Raw genomic sequence first — 19277 nt, 5'->3', positions numbered from 1 at the left:
GATTTAAAGGAAGGTATAAAGAAATTCAGTAAGACTAATAGGGGTCCTAGAGTACCTATGCTTTGTATTTCAGGGGATAATAAATGATACAACCCCATAATATATACTGTTGTTCTACTTTACAGGATTTTGATATAACTATTAAAATAAGTCCTGATAATTGGATTTTAAATCCATAATTTAATAAGCATTTGATAGTTAAGGCCCAGCACAGTTTCCACTTTGCCTTCACTATTATCCCACTGTGGGCCAAGAGTAAAAGGTCAATTGAAATCTCCAGATTACTTCATGGACAAAGGTTTCTGATTGCTTCCCAGTATGCACAAAATTTACAAGAATTTCCAGGTGTGTCAATAATAGCAATCTATAAATTTTCAATGCACATTTATATTTGGATGACATTTAAAAATGTCATAAATTTGAGTGACATGGAGACTAAGTCCAGTTTTATCATCCTACCACTATGACATCACCAGGAACACTGTAGTCATCTTCAAATCTAGTAACTGATGCTAATCCCAATTAAGTTTACATCATGAATCTCTTCACACCCCTCAATTTCCCTCAGTACTCCCTTTACATCATCAAGGACATTTTGAGTAAAATGATGCCTGTACATATTATTATGCTTAAAAACATATTTTAAAATCTCTTCTACATGCATGAAGCATGTGCTTATTTCTGTTAAATTGAGGCACATAGTAAATTTTCTAGAATATACAAGATCACACTTGAATTAATGAGAGAATGAAAATTTGAACACAAACAGGCTTACTTCTTGAGAAAAGAAATCTTATGTTAGTTGGGTCATGTTGGGTCATGTATGTGCTCTGAAAGAAATTTTCAAAATTATTTAGATTGAATATGCTGTTTTGTTCATTTTACACAATTAAAAGTGTCTATGCCATATTTTGGCAACTTTAACTCCTAGCAAAAATTTAAGTTAACGGTTTCTGCATAGTTGAAGCAAATGACTAGATATTTGTGTGGCACTTAGAAAACTTATAATATGGGCTGAGAGACACATCAGATTCCCATACTAGAGCCACAGTTTCATATATCACTGTCATTCTCAGACTCCCACTCCATCATAAGTTACACATTGGCTCTGTATCTATTAAGTCTCTAACATGAAGGAAATCCCTTTTCATTTATGTGGTTAATATGTTTATTACTAGACACAACCAACTCTAGATCCACTTATCCATATTCAAATAGAAAAAAATTCAGCTAAGAAATCACAAAGCCAGACTTCTGAAAGTATCACCATACAGATGATGGTTTTGAATAGAAACATTTAGAAATTTCTTTGGTAATATGTTGAGATATGTCAGTACATTAACAAAAGTGATATGGCCTTTCCTTATCTAGAGATACATACTTTTAGGCAATACAGAATTATGCTTAGAAATAAACATAAAATAGCTTCTATGACATTGCTTAGACTTCTGGGAGTGTTTTCCTTAAAGGATTAAAACAGGAAGTTGAAAAAAAGAATTAAGGAAAATTACATTTTCCTCATTTTGACATTTGTCTAACATGTTATATAATTTAAAAACTGAATTTATTACATAGTTCTAATATGTTTTCCTGTTTTAAATTTGGACTTAATAAAATAGGCAAATATCTAGATATGCTAGTTAAACAATAACTAAAGAAAAATCAATGCTAAACTGTGACTAGTCTAATGTATTTTTCATCAAGGTAGCATCTCAAAAATCAGAATTTTATTAGTAATTATAAAAATGCAATGTATGTAAAATATTTCTATAGGTAGAACAAAAACAGCTAAAAATGAATGCAATCCTGAGAAAATAGTGTTTCCTATAGATGTATCTAGAAGCTGAATGTAAAGTTTAGAAACTCCATCTTTGAGGCCTACCATCCTTCTGTTTCAAACATGCCTTTGTTGACCTTTCTTCATCCCTTCCCCCACTTCTTGGATAACTACCAGTAATACATAAATTTGCATTTTTTTGGAAATTTACCCATTTTATTGATGCATTGCAATTGCTCTACTTTTTACCATATTATGTAGAAAATACTGAAAATACAAGCTATTTTGTAAAACCAAAGAGAAACATTGAATTCAAAGATAGACTATGTTTTATACAATGGACACCTTTCCCATAGTTAGTATTAAATTTTAAATAGCTATTTATTTTTTTAAAATGATTATTTTACATACTCCCTAAGTACACCTGCATTACAAACATAGCTCAGTAACTCTCAGAACTACCTGTATCTAGAAGCTTGTTGTATAAGGAAGCACACAACTAGAAAAGGGAAAAAGGGGGAAAAAGTTTAAATCTTAATTGATGATAAAATAGTAATTGATAGAAAATAATAGATAGATTGATAGATAGATAGACAGACAGATAGATACATAGATGGATAGATAGATGATGTATGGATAGATAGATAGGTACAGACAGACACGTTGTTCAATGGAATGGAATTAGGAACACCTAATATTTGATAAAGAAGACAGAAATGCACACTGGAAAGAAGCCAGCATCTTCAAATTTTGTACTATTCAAAGTGGATTACTGCATATGGAAGAATTCATAATGTTTATGTTTTTTCAAAATTTAAGTTCAGCTACTTGATCTTTGTACTAGTGCAGTGGTTCTCAACCTTCCTAATTCTGTAACACTTTTACATAGTTCCTCATGCTATGGTGAACCCAACCATAAGATTAATTTCATTACTACTTCATTACTGTAATTTTTCTATTATTGTGATTGGTAATATAAATATCCAATATGCAGGATATCTGATATGCAACCCCCATGGAGGGGTTGTTTTGCCCCCAGTGTTGTCATGATCCATAGGTTGAGAACCAGTGCACCAGTGGCTTTCGAATGCTAAGTTCTCATTTCTGGAATGCACGTGATCCTGGGAAATGACCCACCAAAGATAGAATTATCTACAGCATTTTTTTTGTGATATCCAACAACATGAAAATATCACTGGACATTTCTGGCATTTATTTATTATTTAATTTTACTACTTTCATTGTTATCTTGTGTGTTGGATATTTTTATGGATTTTCAAATACATACCTTTATAGCTACAGTATTCATTAGAATTAATCTCAATGTATTTTTTTCAATTAACTGATGCTTCTGTTGTATTCACTGTTTTGAACATTATATAATAATAGTATAAAGATTCATTCCATGGCATAAAACACACTGAAATTCAAACTACATGCTTAAAATTTTGGAAATTCATTTGAGTATGGCATACTGACTTTAATTTTTCTTGCCATTCTTATATAAAATTTTTATAATATCTGTCATTAATGTAAAAGTTTGATGAGTTTATTAGCTACCAATGGATGTTCTGGCATTTTTCATGTCTCTTATTGTACTATGATTACACCTTTAAGAGATAAACATGAAGGTTATGATATTAGTTATAATAAGGGTACATTATTTTACTTCTATTTAAATTATTTGAAGGTTTATTGTGCAAATCCTTTTTTTCCAAGCATGTTAGTTGACATTTCAAATCAAATACATTGGCTTAGTTCCAAAATCAATTTTAATTTAACATTTGATTTTGAAAGAATAAATGAATCATGGGATTTTGTTGGAACAACTGGTTGTCAGGAAAGACTTAAGTAAATATTTTTGTTTAATGTATGCATGTGTCTCAAAGGATTTATGTCCTATGTTGTTTTCAAATACCTTATTCATTTGGCAGATAATTATTTGTGAATACACATGGTTTACTTAATTCCAAGAACAAATTTACTTGGAATCACTTTTTCTACTAATTAACAGTAGAGATTTGGAAATATGGGTTCCTCTGAAGAATGAATGTCCAGTTCTTTTTATCAATATACACCACATAGAAAGGTATGTTAATTCTGAGCTAAATTTTATTTAACCTTCTTCTAAGTGGGGTTAGGTTCATATTTCATTGTCACATGTGGTGCTTTAAGAATATTTTTTCTTTATGGTAGTAATGAGCATTGGCATCCATAATGATGTTAGCATGGCACAAGACTATAAGAGTGAGCCCTATCACATGAGTGTAGGTGAAGCACTCTGAGATTTGTTGAGGTTAGAGTCCCAAACCCCAGGTGAAACTAGCTGGGAAAAAAATGTCTGAACTGAGAACCCTGAATTTCCCAGTGGTACTGCTGTTGATAAGCTGCTATATCTATCTATCTATCTATCTATCTATCTATCTATCTATCTATCTATCTATCTATCTACCTATCTTCCTTCCTTCCTTCCTTCCTTCCTTCCTTCCTTTCTTTCTTTCTTTCTTTCTTTCTTTCTTTCTTTCTTTCTTTCTTTCTTTCTGGTTTTTCAAGACAGGGTTTCTCTGTATTTATTTGGAGGTTGTCCTGGAACATGCTCTGTATACCAGGCTGGGCTCGAACTCACAGAAATCTGCCTGTCTCTGCCTCCCTAGTGCTGGGATTAAAGGCATGACTTATCAAAGCCTAGCTAGCTGCTATATTTCTTAAGTAACCTTCTGCCCATGTTCCTGAGAGCAGCTCCAACAAAACCAGTGGATCCTATGCAAAAAGAAGATAGCAAAGTAGGAGCTGGGCTTGTTGAGAAGGTTTTGTAGGAGAGGGAGGGGATGAGTTTAAAAGGATTACAGTGCCTTATATGTGAAACAACTGTTTAAAATGGCCAAAAGAGAGCATTCAGGTTCAGATTCTTGGAATTATTTAATCATTTTGCTAATCATTTGACAAAATATATGGAATGTAGATAAAGGTTTGTTTTAAGGGCTAGGGAGATATATTGGTGGGTAGTGTTGTCTTTTATCTATAGAACCTATGGGAAAAAGAAGACATTTCATATTTATAAACTCAGCACTGGAGAAGAGAAGTCATGCAGGACTCTACAACTCAGTAGCCATTCAGATTGGCCCACCCTATGAGTCTCATGCCAGTGGAAGACACTATCTCTAAAACAACAACAAATCATGTATTGTGACTGAGGAACAAATGAACTCCTGAGGTTATACTAGCCTCTGTACATGTGCATGCACACACACCTACACAAACACATACATAACCTATATGCATACACACATGCACATACACATAATTGATAATTAACTATCAATTATGCTGCCATAATTTGATAATTCTATACAAATACTAGTAAATTTCTAAGAGTATGATATGAGTTTAATTCTGAACATTTGCTGGTTTTTAATATATGATTTGAAACTGCAGTATTTAACTCACTTTAACATGAAAGTGATATTCTATTTGATTGCCTATTCATCAAAATTTCATGTCTTTTAAAATTCTGCACAGGAAAGTATGTTGAATATCTAGATAATACTGATAACCCATATAATTTTGTTTGCTTGAAACAGGGTTTCATGTGGCATAAAATGGCCCTGAATTAGCTTTATACCTAATTCTTACATTGTTGGATGGACTTACATTGTTGATCCTCCTGCTTTTGCTCCTGGATTGCTGGGTTTATAGACATGTCTTTCATATGTTAAGCAATCACTTTGCAATCTGGGCTATACACTCAGCCTGCCATGTGTTTTTAATATATACCAGCTGGATGAATCACTTTTAATAATTAAAGCATGTGGCTTAACTCACACACAACTTACTGTATTTTGGAAATAGTTACATATTGTTTCATTATATTACTTTATGTAAATATATACTGAAATATTTTCTTCTTACTCTTATGTTCTTAATAGACAAAAAACATTATACCAAAAAATATTATCTGTAAATTTAGCATTTCTACTGTACCTCAATAGTCTTCAAACCTATTTCTGTAACTCTGAGAATCTTCTAAATGATCTAATGCAAAAGCATTAAGACTCCAGTTCGATTATCTGACCCTTCTGTCACCATTCTTTATTATGATCAACTAAAACGAATATAAATAGTTACAACCATTAATTCAAATCTATTTCAATATTTGCAATATTTTTTTTCAAAATAATAATAATAGCACATATTGTCTGTGGGATGTAGATTTTTTTTGTCCATGGCTTTGGCTGATATAGATTTAATTTATAAAATCAATTTCTCACAAAGAACATATTCATCTATAAGCACAATGACAAACTCTCTTCTCAAGTGACTGTGTCACTTCACACTTTCACAAACAGCACACACAAGAAAACCCAGTGCAATAGTTCTCAATATATGGGTCATGAACCCTATAATGTAGAGTGGGGTCATAGGAATCTTTCACAGGTGTCATATATGAGCTATTTTATGATTCATAACAGTAACAAAATTAGAGTTATGAAGCAGCAGTGAAAATAACTTAATGTTTAGGGGCCACCACAACATGAGGAATTGTACTAAAGGGTTGTAGTGATAGGAATGTTGAGAACCACTGACCTGAAGTGATATAATCTTTACTTCTGTGGATTTGACTGTGTAAAGTGGCAGGCAGAAATGCTTAGGGAGCACCTTTTTATGAAGGATGTGGTTCTCAATGGGCTAGTATGGAAAAATTTCCTAGACTTGCTCTGCCTTGACATGAAACCTTACCAGAGCACAGAGAATGACTGGTCCCTGTAGGCTGGTCACAGTGATATTAGCTTTAGTGGTGTTATGCACATTGTCACAGATGCTCCAGGCACCATCTCTCTGCACAATCAAAAATGTTGAAGGCACTATCTGCGTGCACACTCATAAATGTTGAAGGCGCTGTCTGTGTGCACACTCTCAGGTGTTCCAGGGGACAAGCTCTTTTAGCACTAATATAAGTTAGAGGCACATCTTTGTGCACATTCATTCAGGTTTCAGGCACTGTCACCCCAGCAGAGGTAATATAACATGGCAAACCTCAAGGCCAGCTGTCACTTCTAGTGGGACAGTCAAGAAGGTCATCAAGGGAAAATGAACCTCAAGACTCAGAATAGACTGTGCTCCAGAACGTATGCCACTGCCAACTGTAACTGCCCTGAAGAATCTCCAAACGTGACAGGTGTGGAAGCTGTTGGTGATTGTAGGGCATTCCACTTCCTGTGTCAACAGCATCACAGTTCCCACTCATCTTTGTAATATTAGGAGCAGCTGAAAAAATTTCTTTGTTTTTCTTCTTTTAAGTCTCTATATAGGCTTGCTCTCAGTTTAATAATGCAAACTTAAAATTCCTTTTGTTTTTTAAAACAAAGTAGAAACTTGGAAGACCAGGTTACTATTTGCTACTGTGTGCACAGGGCATCAGAGGGTGGGATACTATAAAAAGAAGCCTTTTATAGTCATACAATTTTCAGATCTTACAATCACTAACAAAGAATAAAAGAAAAATTGGTGAATCAAATTTTATGCTGATTATATTATACTGATAATATTCATCTCAAAGGTACTGTGGGCATTGAGAAAATTTTGTTGTCTTTTAATGCATTGGCATGTATGGGTGTGATCACTGAGCTGAACACTTACATGTCAGTTCCCTGATGTCCTCACCTTCTTTGTTGCTCATATGATTTCCCTCATGTTCCCTTTCATTTGACTACCTTCTCTTCAGGTCAACCTCAGATATCACTTCCAGGGAGAAATTACTCCTTTACAATGAATATTAGGCTCATTCGGTGAGCACGTATAGCTCAGCTCCATGCTTCATTAAACTTTTCCATTGCATCTTACTTCCTTTTTGGAACACCACAACATATTGTAAGTTGGCAGCAGGAAATACTTGTCACAACTGTTTACACCAAGCCAAACATTAGGTAAACTTATCAACTGACTACAGGACAAAGCTTCTCTGATGACAAGTGCTAAACATAATCTAATAGTATCATCAGTACAATAGTCAAATGCTGGCAGATCAGACATTGTTCAGTAATTACTTGAAAACTATAACTCTAATACCAACTATATTATGTCTTTGCATTATTCTTAGGCCTCTTAACTCTGTAGTCTAACTAAACTTCTTTTGCTTGGAAACCTTAGCCTTTAATGGCTGAGGGATTTTTCCAGCCCCCGAGACACAGTTTTTCATGTCTGCACTGATAAGGTGTAGGAAGGAGCCATGCACATTCTCTTCTAATGTCAAGAGAGTAAGTTGGCTTAATGGGAGGCTTTGTCCTAGTGCTACTGTCCTTTAATTAAAAATAACCTCACACAGTGTTGACTTCACAAATGACACCTCTATTTAAATGCACAGTGCACTGCTTATTTGCTTTGATTGATAGCAGGAATTCTGGCTTTACGCCCATATGAAAATTGATCTCTATTTATTTGTTCTTAAGCAAATAACTTAAGGAATATTAAATTTTAACTTTGCTAGAATTTATATCTCTATACTTTCTTTTTTCCCCAAATCATTACTGCTAAAATTAGTTTGCATTCAGACCTCTGGAATTTACCTTGTCACTGAAGTTTTGAGATGTTTTAAATCAGCACAACTAAGAACTGATGTTTTACCTCCCACTAATAGCCTGTAATTAGGTGCTATAATGAGCCATTCTGTCATTCCTTCATTTACTGGGTGGGGGGGTGTTATATATGCCAGACATACTTTTGACAGAACAGTGGGTCCACTGAACTTTGCTGACTCAAATTGATGCTTTCTGAATTTATTACAATTCCTCCAATGTTGGATTTGTCAATTTAATGGCGAAGCCCGAGAACAGCATCAGTGTTCTCCTGGATGTTTGCTGACATCTTGATCAACAACTTCTGGGGTTCAATTCTGCCTGCTTCAGGACCTTGGGCAACTTATTTAACCTCTGTCTAAGGATTAATTGGTTAATTTAAATAAGTGCTTTGCAGTAAATGGCGGGAAGCACTCTGACTGTTAATAGTAAGGATAACATCATAATACAGCCTGGTAAAGGATCTGGCTGCCACACACTGTGATTCTATTAAGTTGTCAATTAAGCTGCAGACTAACTGAATTTGTTCTTTGGAAGAATGCAAATTTCTGTAATGACTGCTATATAGCATTTTCAGGCAGTTCAGAGAACCAAGAATTCTGATTATTTGATTTAAAAATAAATACAAAAAATCTGTTAGAGCATAATGCATCAATTGGTAGAAGCTAATTTACCAACAGACTAAAAAAAATGAACCCAAAGGGAGTGTAGTGGGACATGCCTGTAGTCTGAGCAGTCTGAAAATAGCATGGAGGATTAACATCTTGAAACAACTTAAGTTCACTCTTGAGTAGATATATAAGTTTGGGGTCAGCTTGGAACATATAAGACACTTAAAAAAAAAGAACAACATTGCACAGATACATAATAACTACGGATTATCCACATATAGAACAGATATTTTCACGTAATATGTTGTTTATCATTTAATTCATTTTAGGCCACTTCATTTAGATACGCTATCTATGAAATTACTATTTACTTGTTTATTTTTCACCTGTTGTTGCTAGGTAAAGACAAAATAACAGAGTAAGCAAAGCCAGGAGACATAGCAACAGAGCATTGAAAAAAGAGGTTAAGTGTCAGTTCAAACCAGAGAGCAAGTGAATGATTTGTAAAGGGAAGTAGCAAGCAGTGGATATAGTCTCACTGCCAGAGAAGTTGCCTTTTTATGGAGGATAGTCATGGCTGTGGTCTTACTAGAATAAAGGAGAGTTACAAACTCAGCACCTTGTGGTAAAAAAGAGCTTGCTCTCATATGAGAAGAAATGAACATTTAGAAGAGAAGCAGAGCTGTGGTGGTGCTCGCCTTTAATCCCAGCAATTGAGAGGCAGAGGCAGGCAGACCTCTGTGCATTAAAGACCAGCCTGGTCTACAGAATGAGTTCCAGGACAGGCTCCAAGGCTACAGAGAAACCCTGTCTCAAAAAACAAACAAGTAAAAAATGAAGACTAAATGAAATTTAGACTAAATGAAATGAAAATTAAACATTTCATTACCAATGCAAATATGGAATATGGGACAGGATAATGAATGCCACATCCAGTAAACTAGTACAGGTAGTTGTCTCTGTACTTTTCCTTGTGCTTGCTTCATTTACCAGAGATGTGAGGCATGCTTTGATAAATATTATCTAAACTGAAGGATTAAATCTTGAAGGATGATTGTCTGATTGAGATCTTGACTATAACTTAAATTTATACATGGGTGTGACCAGAAATAGTCTTCATGCTGCATTGTTGCTGTCTTTTTAAAATTATGATTTAAAATAATAATACCTAGTACACTGTAGAATAAGAAGAATCAATAGAATGTACACGAGAAAAACAATGATCTGAGTACATGCCCATATAAAGATTTCAATGAATATGTTTAAAATAGAAAGTAATCTTGTTTTACATAAAAATACAAATGTGAGTGTCATTTGATAATATACACTAGTGGCAAAGAGAGGAAGCAAGTATATAGTTTAATAATAAAACAGACAAACAGGTCCCAGCAGCTTGGGTAGTTGAGTCAATGAGCCTGGCTCACTTTCTGGGTATGCTTTAAAGATGAAGACAGAATATGAAAAACTCTGAGGAGTTTTAAAGATTTTGGACTGAGTAATGAATCTTCTTTGTTAATGATAAAAGATACTGTGAGAATTCAAGGTGAGAAATGTCAGGTTAACTGAGAAATAAGATTAGCTGTCACAGAAAATTGAAAATAAGATCTGAAACTTAGAGTAAGGATTCATCTGGAAATACAGATTTAGAGCCATCATTTAGGTGTTTCACAAACTCTGCAGATAAGTAAAGTCATCTAGACACTGGTTTACAAAATTTATTTGTACGTAGAAACATTTAAGAATATTTCAATACCATATACTTGGAATAGAAAATGATGCTTTGAAAACATTATTTTGAAAAGTCACATTATTGTGAACTGTGACATGTTGGAGAAGAGGGTAGCGCTTTCAGTCTCAACAGTGTTTACGTGGTTGAGGGTAAGAATTTTACCATCAGGAAGCAAAAAAGCAATGGTTAATCTGTTTAGTCTTCATATGAAAAGAAGCAACACATAAAATACAAATGAGAAAAGACAAAAGTAGTGCCTCTTAAGAAGAGTGAAGAATATGTCTTTGGAAAAGGGGATCAATTAATTGATGATAGCTAATGTAAAAGAGAAATTGAGACTTGACCACTGGACATACCAAAATCAATCAACTTGAGTCTCATAAGGGCTCTTTCTACAGTACAGTAAAGAGAGAACAGTGAAGTCAATGGAGAAATAGAGATAGAGGAGTATGACAACAAACATATGCTTCTGCCAGATAAAAGAGAAGGTAAAAACAGAGAAATGAAGTTGTGAGTAACAGATACTGGCATTGGAAGTTCTGGATATGTCTTTTACAAAGGTGCCTTGCTAGAGAGATAAATGTCTAGGAAGTAGGAGGAAGGAATCCTGGTTCTGTCCAGCCAGCTGATGATGACACAAGCAGAAACACCTCTAGATTTTCTCTACTTGCATTCCCTTGTGCTATTTAAGAGAGGTGGGAGATCGGTAAGGGTAATGATCCCTACAGGTTACCAGGCGAAGAAAGAAGTAAGGAGTGAAGTATGCAAATGGAATGATTATAAGAATTGGCCTTTGAACTTAAGCAGGGGAAGAAAAGAGGTAAAATTGTTTTAAAAATGATAGAGAAAATATAAAATTTATTGGAGTTTAAGTGACAGGAGAATACACCTGAAAAAAGGTGTATGGCAAAAATGAAGACAGGGAGAGCCGAGGTGTGAAACATGGTAGTTTTTAACACAAACTTCAAAGCAAGCGCTGGACACTTTCACTTACAGTACTGGCATCTGTCTCCAGTGTAGTCTGAATGACAATGGCAGTAAGGCTGGTTCCCAGCAGTCACAACACAGCTCCCACCATTGTGACAAGAATCTTCACACACTGTCTTGCCGCAGTTGGGCCCAGTAAAGCCTAGGGCACAGATACATGTGGGTCTTCCTGTTGGAACAAAACAAATAAAAGCATGTTGTCATCCTTCAATGGAACTGTCAGTAGATTAAAAATGAGGACACCAGGTTTCTGGAAAACGTCAGTGTATAATTTGTTCTGTGACTTTATTATACCAAAAGCTTTTCAATTTCAGTCAGCCTGTATATCCAAGGAATATGAAATGAACATACCTGTCATTCAGTTGGGTCACATCATGGATGTTTTATGAATATTGGTACTTGTATACTGCTTTTTTCTCACGTATGTGTATTTTTAATTGTTTTTCTAATATTATATATGGTGTCAGCTACTTTATTTTTTTTTTACAAAATTCAGATAATCATAATTTGCCAGCTATGTACCACCACTTCTGACTGTGCAAAACATATCAGCAGACAAGTGCTTCAGGGAGACATTTTAATGGGTTTAAAAGAGGAATGTCATGTATAATGGTTATATCCATTAACAAAGTATTTTATTTAACTTAAATAAATGTAGTAATGTTTAGTACATATACACCCACTGGGACATAATTTGTCTAAACTTGATATTTATACATGTTAAATAAATTACTCATTGCCTACTAAATATTTTATGATTCAGAAGTTTAATATGAATAGCACATAGTCAAACATTCCCTAGATCATTTTTGAAAATTTCTCTCATTCTTTTTGTTGTAAAGTGATTTATTAGCATACCAAACATTCCTCTATTCTTTCCACATTACATAAAGAAGGCATCCCTCTCTGCCTGGCCTGTAACTAAGGATTAGCTGCTGTGGCAGACACAGTGAGAAGGAAAGCAAATATGGTAAGCACATAAAAGTGAACACACAGGAATACACAGCAACAAGGAGATTCAGTCACTGGCTCAACCAGGGCTCACAGTCTGACAGAATCAAAGAATGCTTGTGCCATCAGAGCCTACACCATTGGTAATCTCAGGGCAAGATAAAGTTCCCAGAGAAATACATGAGACAAGGCTTATTAAGGTTTTAAATATGATAATGATACAATTGTTTTATATATTCTCATAGAATCCATATCAAAGAGCAGACCATATTTTTAATAGTTTTCTTTCATTATTTATTATGGAATTTCAGGGAAAATTCGTCTATGAATTCTCAACAATATGGTGCTGGGTCAAGAAGAGTATGATGACAAGATCGGTGGACTCCAGTGCAAATATGAAATTTCACATGGTCACTTCCCAGATAGCAGCTTTAAGAGGTCAGTGGCTGTTGAGAGAGTAAAATGAGTTGTCTCCAGGAACAAACTCTCAAGAAAATAGCCAATATTTAAATAAGTATTTGTATGGAGTAAAATATTTTAAAATAAATCCACTAGTCTTTCTTGAATAAACATCTACAATGTATTAAGTGATTTTACTTGGAAAGAAGGCTACATCTTTAAAACCATTAGAGGAATTCAGTCTAAACAAACATACTTATTTTTATGGTGAACAGCACTGATTTAAAAACACATCATTTATAAATTTTGTGTGGTGGTAGTTGAATGTTTTCAATGCTCCAAAAAAGGGGGATGAGGTTTATGAATTATTAGAGCTATGTCAGTTCATTATTTTGTTGCCAGAAATGATTTACTGAATAGTAGCAGGAGGTTGCCTTACAGTATTAGCAAACTTTTCTTTTTCTATTGATTGCTGGATATAGAAAGAAAATATTTCACCTTGCAGTTTAGTGAATGAAAATAAGAACAGAAAAAAAAAACAGAGTTGTTAAATGAAGAGACTGATAAGTTTGCTGCATGGCAACTAAAGAAAACAAGAGCATGTCAGAAAATGGATTTTTTCATCCTCCTATCGGGAGTTCGTGCATGACTTAAATAAAAGTAACTTGTGCTAAGAGCTTTGCAAATGAGATGCAGCCAAGGAGCAGCAGTAGGCAAAGCACAAAAGATGAGAGTATTGGAATAATTGGGGGATAATAAGAAATCCAATACAAATACTAAAGATGGGAAATTTTGATTTAATTTTCTAGAATTTTTGTCTCATAGACAGCATGTCCACAAACATTACAGGCTATAGCCATTGCTCTTTGTTTTCCTTGAGAACTGATGGCAAAGCCCTATTTCTGTAGCCCCCACATATTTGAACTATTTGGTAAGGAGAAATCAAGTTGGTACTGACATTAAAGCTTAATTCCTAGTGGCTAGCTGATAAAGTGCAGGAAGGAACCGTGTATGCTATGAGACCTGGTAAGGATTCCTTAATAATTTTACCCAACTCTGAACCATGAAAACAGCAATAATGACTGACCTGGCAAGACATGCCAACTGCTGAAAATGTGGCAATAGTGGCATGATTGTTATGGGAAAAATTGACCACTTTCTGATTGGATTTAAAGCACACCCCACACAAAATAGTATCCAGGTCTGGTACCAATAATGGCCAAAAACATATAGTTGGCTAGTTCATAGACTCTAATACAAAAAAGAACCCATGTACTATAATTTTGCTAAATGTGTAAAGTAATAAACTGTCCCTTTAATTCTTTTCTTTATTCCTATAGATTAGTGCATCTCTAAACTGTAATCAAAGAAGCTTCTTTTTGTATTAAGTGGTGACTAACAGGGAGACCTGTAACTGATCAACATTCAGTGACAGGGAGATATTCAGATTTCAATGGGACATTGATACACAATCCTACTCCCAAGACTCAGTTGATCATAGAGAAGACACCAAGTAAAAGAGAGTGTTTGTTTGTAATGAAATAATATTTGCTAAATATAAAAGTGTGTTTGCACATATGAGCTCACAGCTTAGACTACATGTATAAGATTTTTATACATGTATGCAAGGTTAAATCTGCCAAATTCCCAGAATGGATGTCACAGGAGCTTATGATGCCATGGCCCATGGGAGAATCTATTGGTATCTGATATTTGCTATGTGAGGGAAAGTTAATTTTCTTGAAGTGATGTGAGCACTGAGAGGCTATCTACTTTCTTGTACATGATCCCATACCCAGGTACACACAGGCAGCAGTTCAAAGACTCTGAGACCACAAGACAAGAATTTGTGAAAGAAAAGCAATGGGAGGGAGTAATAGAAAAACTGAAAGGGGAGTGAATTATATCAAACATGTAGCCATTAATATTAAATCATATGTTTAAAATAATAAATGAAGCAAATAACAGAGATTTGAAAACAGCAGGGAGTCCAAACATATGCTTGATAAGCCCCTCACCAAAGTCACTCAGAAAAGGAAAACATGTTTTTGGAACTTTCTTGTGTGCCATGGATTTTTAAAGTAAGAGCAGTCATCCAATTTATCCGCAGTTAGCAAAATCCTTACAGCATTTATATTCTAACTCAGTTATTTTCAGAAATACTAACTTTTCTTCCCTTGAACAACAATTTTTTGATAAAAACAAACCTTCATATCCCAGGGTATACTATCTCACAGGCAACCAAGAGCAATTGCAACAGCCTATGTCATACTGAGGTTCTCTAAGAATCCCTCAACCAAAAACTTAAAGGGACTGTGATTGTTGTTTGATAGTATATAGCTTGTTCCGGAGTTTTTTTTTTCCGCTTTGCATAATGGGTTCAATTAAAATAAAGCTTCCAAGATTGTGTTTCTCATGGCCTTTTCAAGTAACCAGTGTTATTTATCCTAATCCCACTTTCCCTTGAATTACTACTATCAAACCCCTTTCCCCGATTTTCTCATTTGTGCCTTAATGGAATCCATCTTCTAGCACTCCTCTCTCTAAAGTACTTTTCATTTAAATAGTAAAATTCAAATTGCATGCCACTGCTAAATATCCACATCCATATTGGTACTTATTGACAATTCCTATTACATTTTATCCAGTTTTAAGCTCTGCAAATCCGAAAATTTCTGTATTAAGAGTGCTTGGATTTATCTAGATTCACAAATCCTCTTGCTCTCTTCTGATAAATCCATTTTGTCAAAACCCTGGTTTACGTTCATGTAATGCTATAAATCTAAATAACAGACATGTGGAAATGTTGAAATAACCAAGCAGTAAAGATTCTCCCTTAAGGAAAATACATTCTTGAAAATAATAGTGAATGTAAACATAGCTGCAAATTACAGAAAAAGAGTTTCATAGACTATTCTCTATTTTTATATTGGTGGATGGTGGTGGCACATGACTTTAATCCCAGCACTCCAGAGGCAGAAGCAGGCAAAACTCTGTGAGTTTGAAGCTGGCCTGGTCTACAAAGCTGCACAGAGAAACCCTGTCTATGAAAAAAAAAACAAATAGAAATGAAATAAATAACCTAATCATGCACCTTAAATCTCTAGAAAAGCAAGGATATCTAAAAGCCTAAAATGTAGCATAGAGAAAGAAATAATAAAATTGATGGCATAGATTAAAGAAGTAGAGACAAAAGCCAAATAAATTAGATTAATTGGATGAAAATTTGCTTCTGAGAAAAGGTGAAGATTGAAGAATATGACAAAAAGAATTCAAAGCAATAAAATTTGTGACAAAGGAAAACTTTCAAAACATACTCCATCAAAACCCATAAGATTAGCATTCAACACTTTAAACACTGATATTGTAACAGACTTAACAATTTAGAAAAAATGAAGAAATTTGAAAACACACATGTATCCAGAATATGTAAGAATATATAAGCAACCTAATCAGATTGATAAGAAGCAAGGGCATTGAGTTAGTAGTCAAAATCCTCCCAAGAAAGAAAAGTCCAGAGATATGGATCTGAGGCCAAAGCATAATAAATAAATTGCTTCCTGTGCAAGCAAGAGAACCCAAATTTGGATCCTGAGCCATAACATAAATGCATGGCATGGCAGTGTGTGCCTATAAAACCAGCACTGGGAAAAATTGAGAAAGGAAGATTCTGTGGCCTCACTGGCCAGTTAGTATAGCCAAAATGGTGAGTTTTGATCACTAAAGTGACCCTGTGTCAATGAGGACGATAGAGAACAGTACAGATGTTGACACCCACAGAAATGCATGTGTACACCATGCACAATACATATCAGTTAATGAATACGCATGCGCCCCCACACACACACACACAGAGAGAGAGAGAGAGAGAGAGAGAGAGAGAGAGAGAGAGAGAGAGAGAGAGAGAGAGAGAGAGTTATCTGACCTCAAATTAAGCTAAAAAGTTATGCTGATAAAATAATTATAGTACTTTTGTAGATCAATGGAAAATAATCAAAACCCCATGATACACCAATGTAGCCATGAAAAACTAATTTTATAAAAACAACTCATGCACAAAAATATAGCCTACTCAAAAAAATTGTTTCATCAAAACTGAATATCAACCTGCAAAAACAAAAACAAAAATACGTTAGGTACACATCTCTCACCCTGCACAAATATCAATTTGAATCGAAGCAAATGCCACAAGGAGATAACATGCAATAAAGACGGAAGGAGAAAATTAACTCAAATGAAATATGTATTCAAATTCTGTATGGAATTCTTATTTTAAATGCATGTGTATTTGTTTGTGTGTAATTTATGTGACCTTAAAATGAAAATTAAAAAGCATTGCTAATGCTAGTTACTCTGAGCTTTGTACAAGCAATATGTTTTTTAGTGCCCATTAATATTACTAATATTGTGACCTTAACTTTGATGCAGTAAATACATGTCTTTTATTTTGCTGAATTAGTTTTAAATTTAATTCATGATGACTTTGGCTACATCAAGAATATATGGCTTTATTTAACTCACATGTTTCATATATTAAGGAAATGCAAGTGATTTGCACTAACTACATGGATCAGATATTTACCCAGAGTGGATGCTATGCAGGTCCCTCCATTCTGACAGTAGTTGCTGCAGTGGTTTACTTCACACCGTCCTCCGGAGTAACTGGGCCAGCAGTGGCACCTCAGATCACCCTTTTCATTTAAGATGCACCTCCCTCCATTTTCACAAGTCAGTTTGCAAGAGTCATCTAAGTATAAGAAGAAATACACAGACTAGCATGTTGTTCAGGAATGCCACAAATAATCCAAATAAAAGCATACATTTGAACGCTAGAATTTATTTAATTTTTCACAAAATAAACCTAATTTGAAAATTGCAAAAAATACACAGCAGCTAAAAGCAGATATCTAGCTCATATTTTATTCTTTACAATGTTGTTATCATTCCTTACATTTGTTATTAGTAACCAAAAGTTCTTACATGTAATATATTTTATAATGACTACATTTTTTAGTGCTATGCTTTATGAATGTTAATATACTTCATACATTACATAACATTGTAACAGAATATTTTCATATAATTTTAAATAGAAGACAGAAAAAAGTTCAGGGTTCAGAACACCTTGTCCTAGAACTAATTTTAAAAAGTCATTTTTCTAAGCAGGTCACTGTGACACAAATGCTCACTTATTAGCCTTGATGAATTTCTAATGCACCGATGGTCAATGGATTAAGAAGAAAAGGCCATGTTGCAGCCACTCTCTCTGAGGAATAATGCATGCTAAGGTCTTCAGGAAAACAAAAAGTGATTATTGCTACTTCAATACAAATCAAGTTGAATTCATGTATGCACCTTGGAAACTATAAAAACTTTAGCTTTACATCTTTTATTATTCATGTGTACTTTTTCCTACCCCCATCCTTCATCATCACCTGATATTACTCTCTCTTGTCTCCTTTCCCAATTTTTGGATTTTACTCCCACATTTGTTTACATGTATACATTTTTATGTTGTAAGCTAGGATCCACACATTAGAGAGAAAAGGAAGATTTTTTTCTTTCTGAATTTGAATCACCTCACTTGGGATGAGACATTATAATTTCTTCCCAGTTAGGTAAGTATTAGGATGTGTGGCTTTGCTAGAGGAGGTATGTCACGAGGAGTAGAGATTTTTTTTTAGTTTTCTTTTTATTAATTTATTTCTTACATTCCATTTCAAGTTACCCCTCCTTCCTCTCCTACCACTCCCCCAACTCCTCCCCTCTCCCATATGCTCCTTAGAGAGGCTAAGGCCTCCCCTAGGAAGTCTACTAAGTTGGTTCCATCATCTTGTTGAGGCAGGATCAAGACACCACTCCACTTCACATCCCTGTGTATAAGGTATTTCTCCATATAGCAGTTTTAATATTTAAAAAACATCATTTTGAGCTAGTCCTCTCTATCTCCTTGCTTAAGTTTTGAGAGATGAGCTCTCAGCTGTTCCTGCCAACATGTCTTCATTCAGCCATCATGGATTCTCAGCTGATTGAAAGTGTATATAGCTGAGAAACTTTTACAGCAGAGCAGAACATAGTACAGCACATGAAATAAAGGACACGACCCTCAGATTGTGTTTAAATTACAATAGAATTCTTTTACCCCCTCATTTGCTCCTGAGAAGCATTTTACGTTTAGGACCCTAAGTAGTGGCTGGAGCAGATCTCATAGCCTCTACAGGGTCATATGGTAATTCTATTAATATTTTGAA

The 19277-nt window shown here is 34.6% G+C and overlaps 1 protein-coding gene across 1 annotated transcript in view; it reads right to left on the bottom strand.

Annotated features, from left to right (window-relative positions):
- LOC100773941 (low-density lipoprotein receptor-related protein 1B) overlaps positions 1-19277 on the bottom strand; it is a 1050824-nt gene that overhangs the window by 49086 nt on the left and 982461 nt on the right. Inside the window, exons 81-82 of the mRNA XM_035447074.1 lie at positions 17609-17773; positions 11684-11845 (exon numbers count right to left, since the gene is read on the bottom strand). Of these exons, the coding sequence (XP_035302965.1) occupies positions 11684-11845; positions 17609-17773 (327 nt within the window). The remainder of the gene's footprint in view (positions 1-11683; positions 11846-17608; positions 17774-19277) is intronic.

This window comes from Cricetulus griseus, chromosome 6 (genome assembly GCF_003668045.3).
Source record: "Cricetulus griseus strain 17A/GY chromosome 6, alternate assembly CriGri-PICRH-1.0, whole genome shotgun sequence".
Classification (NCBI taxonomy): Eukaryota; Metazoa; Chordata; class Mammalia; order Rodentia; family Cricetidae; genus Cricetulus; species Cricetulus griseus.
This window is presented reverse-complemented; position numbering and strand designations above follow the sequence as displayed.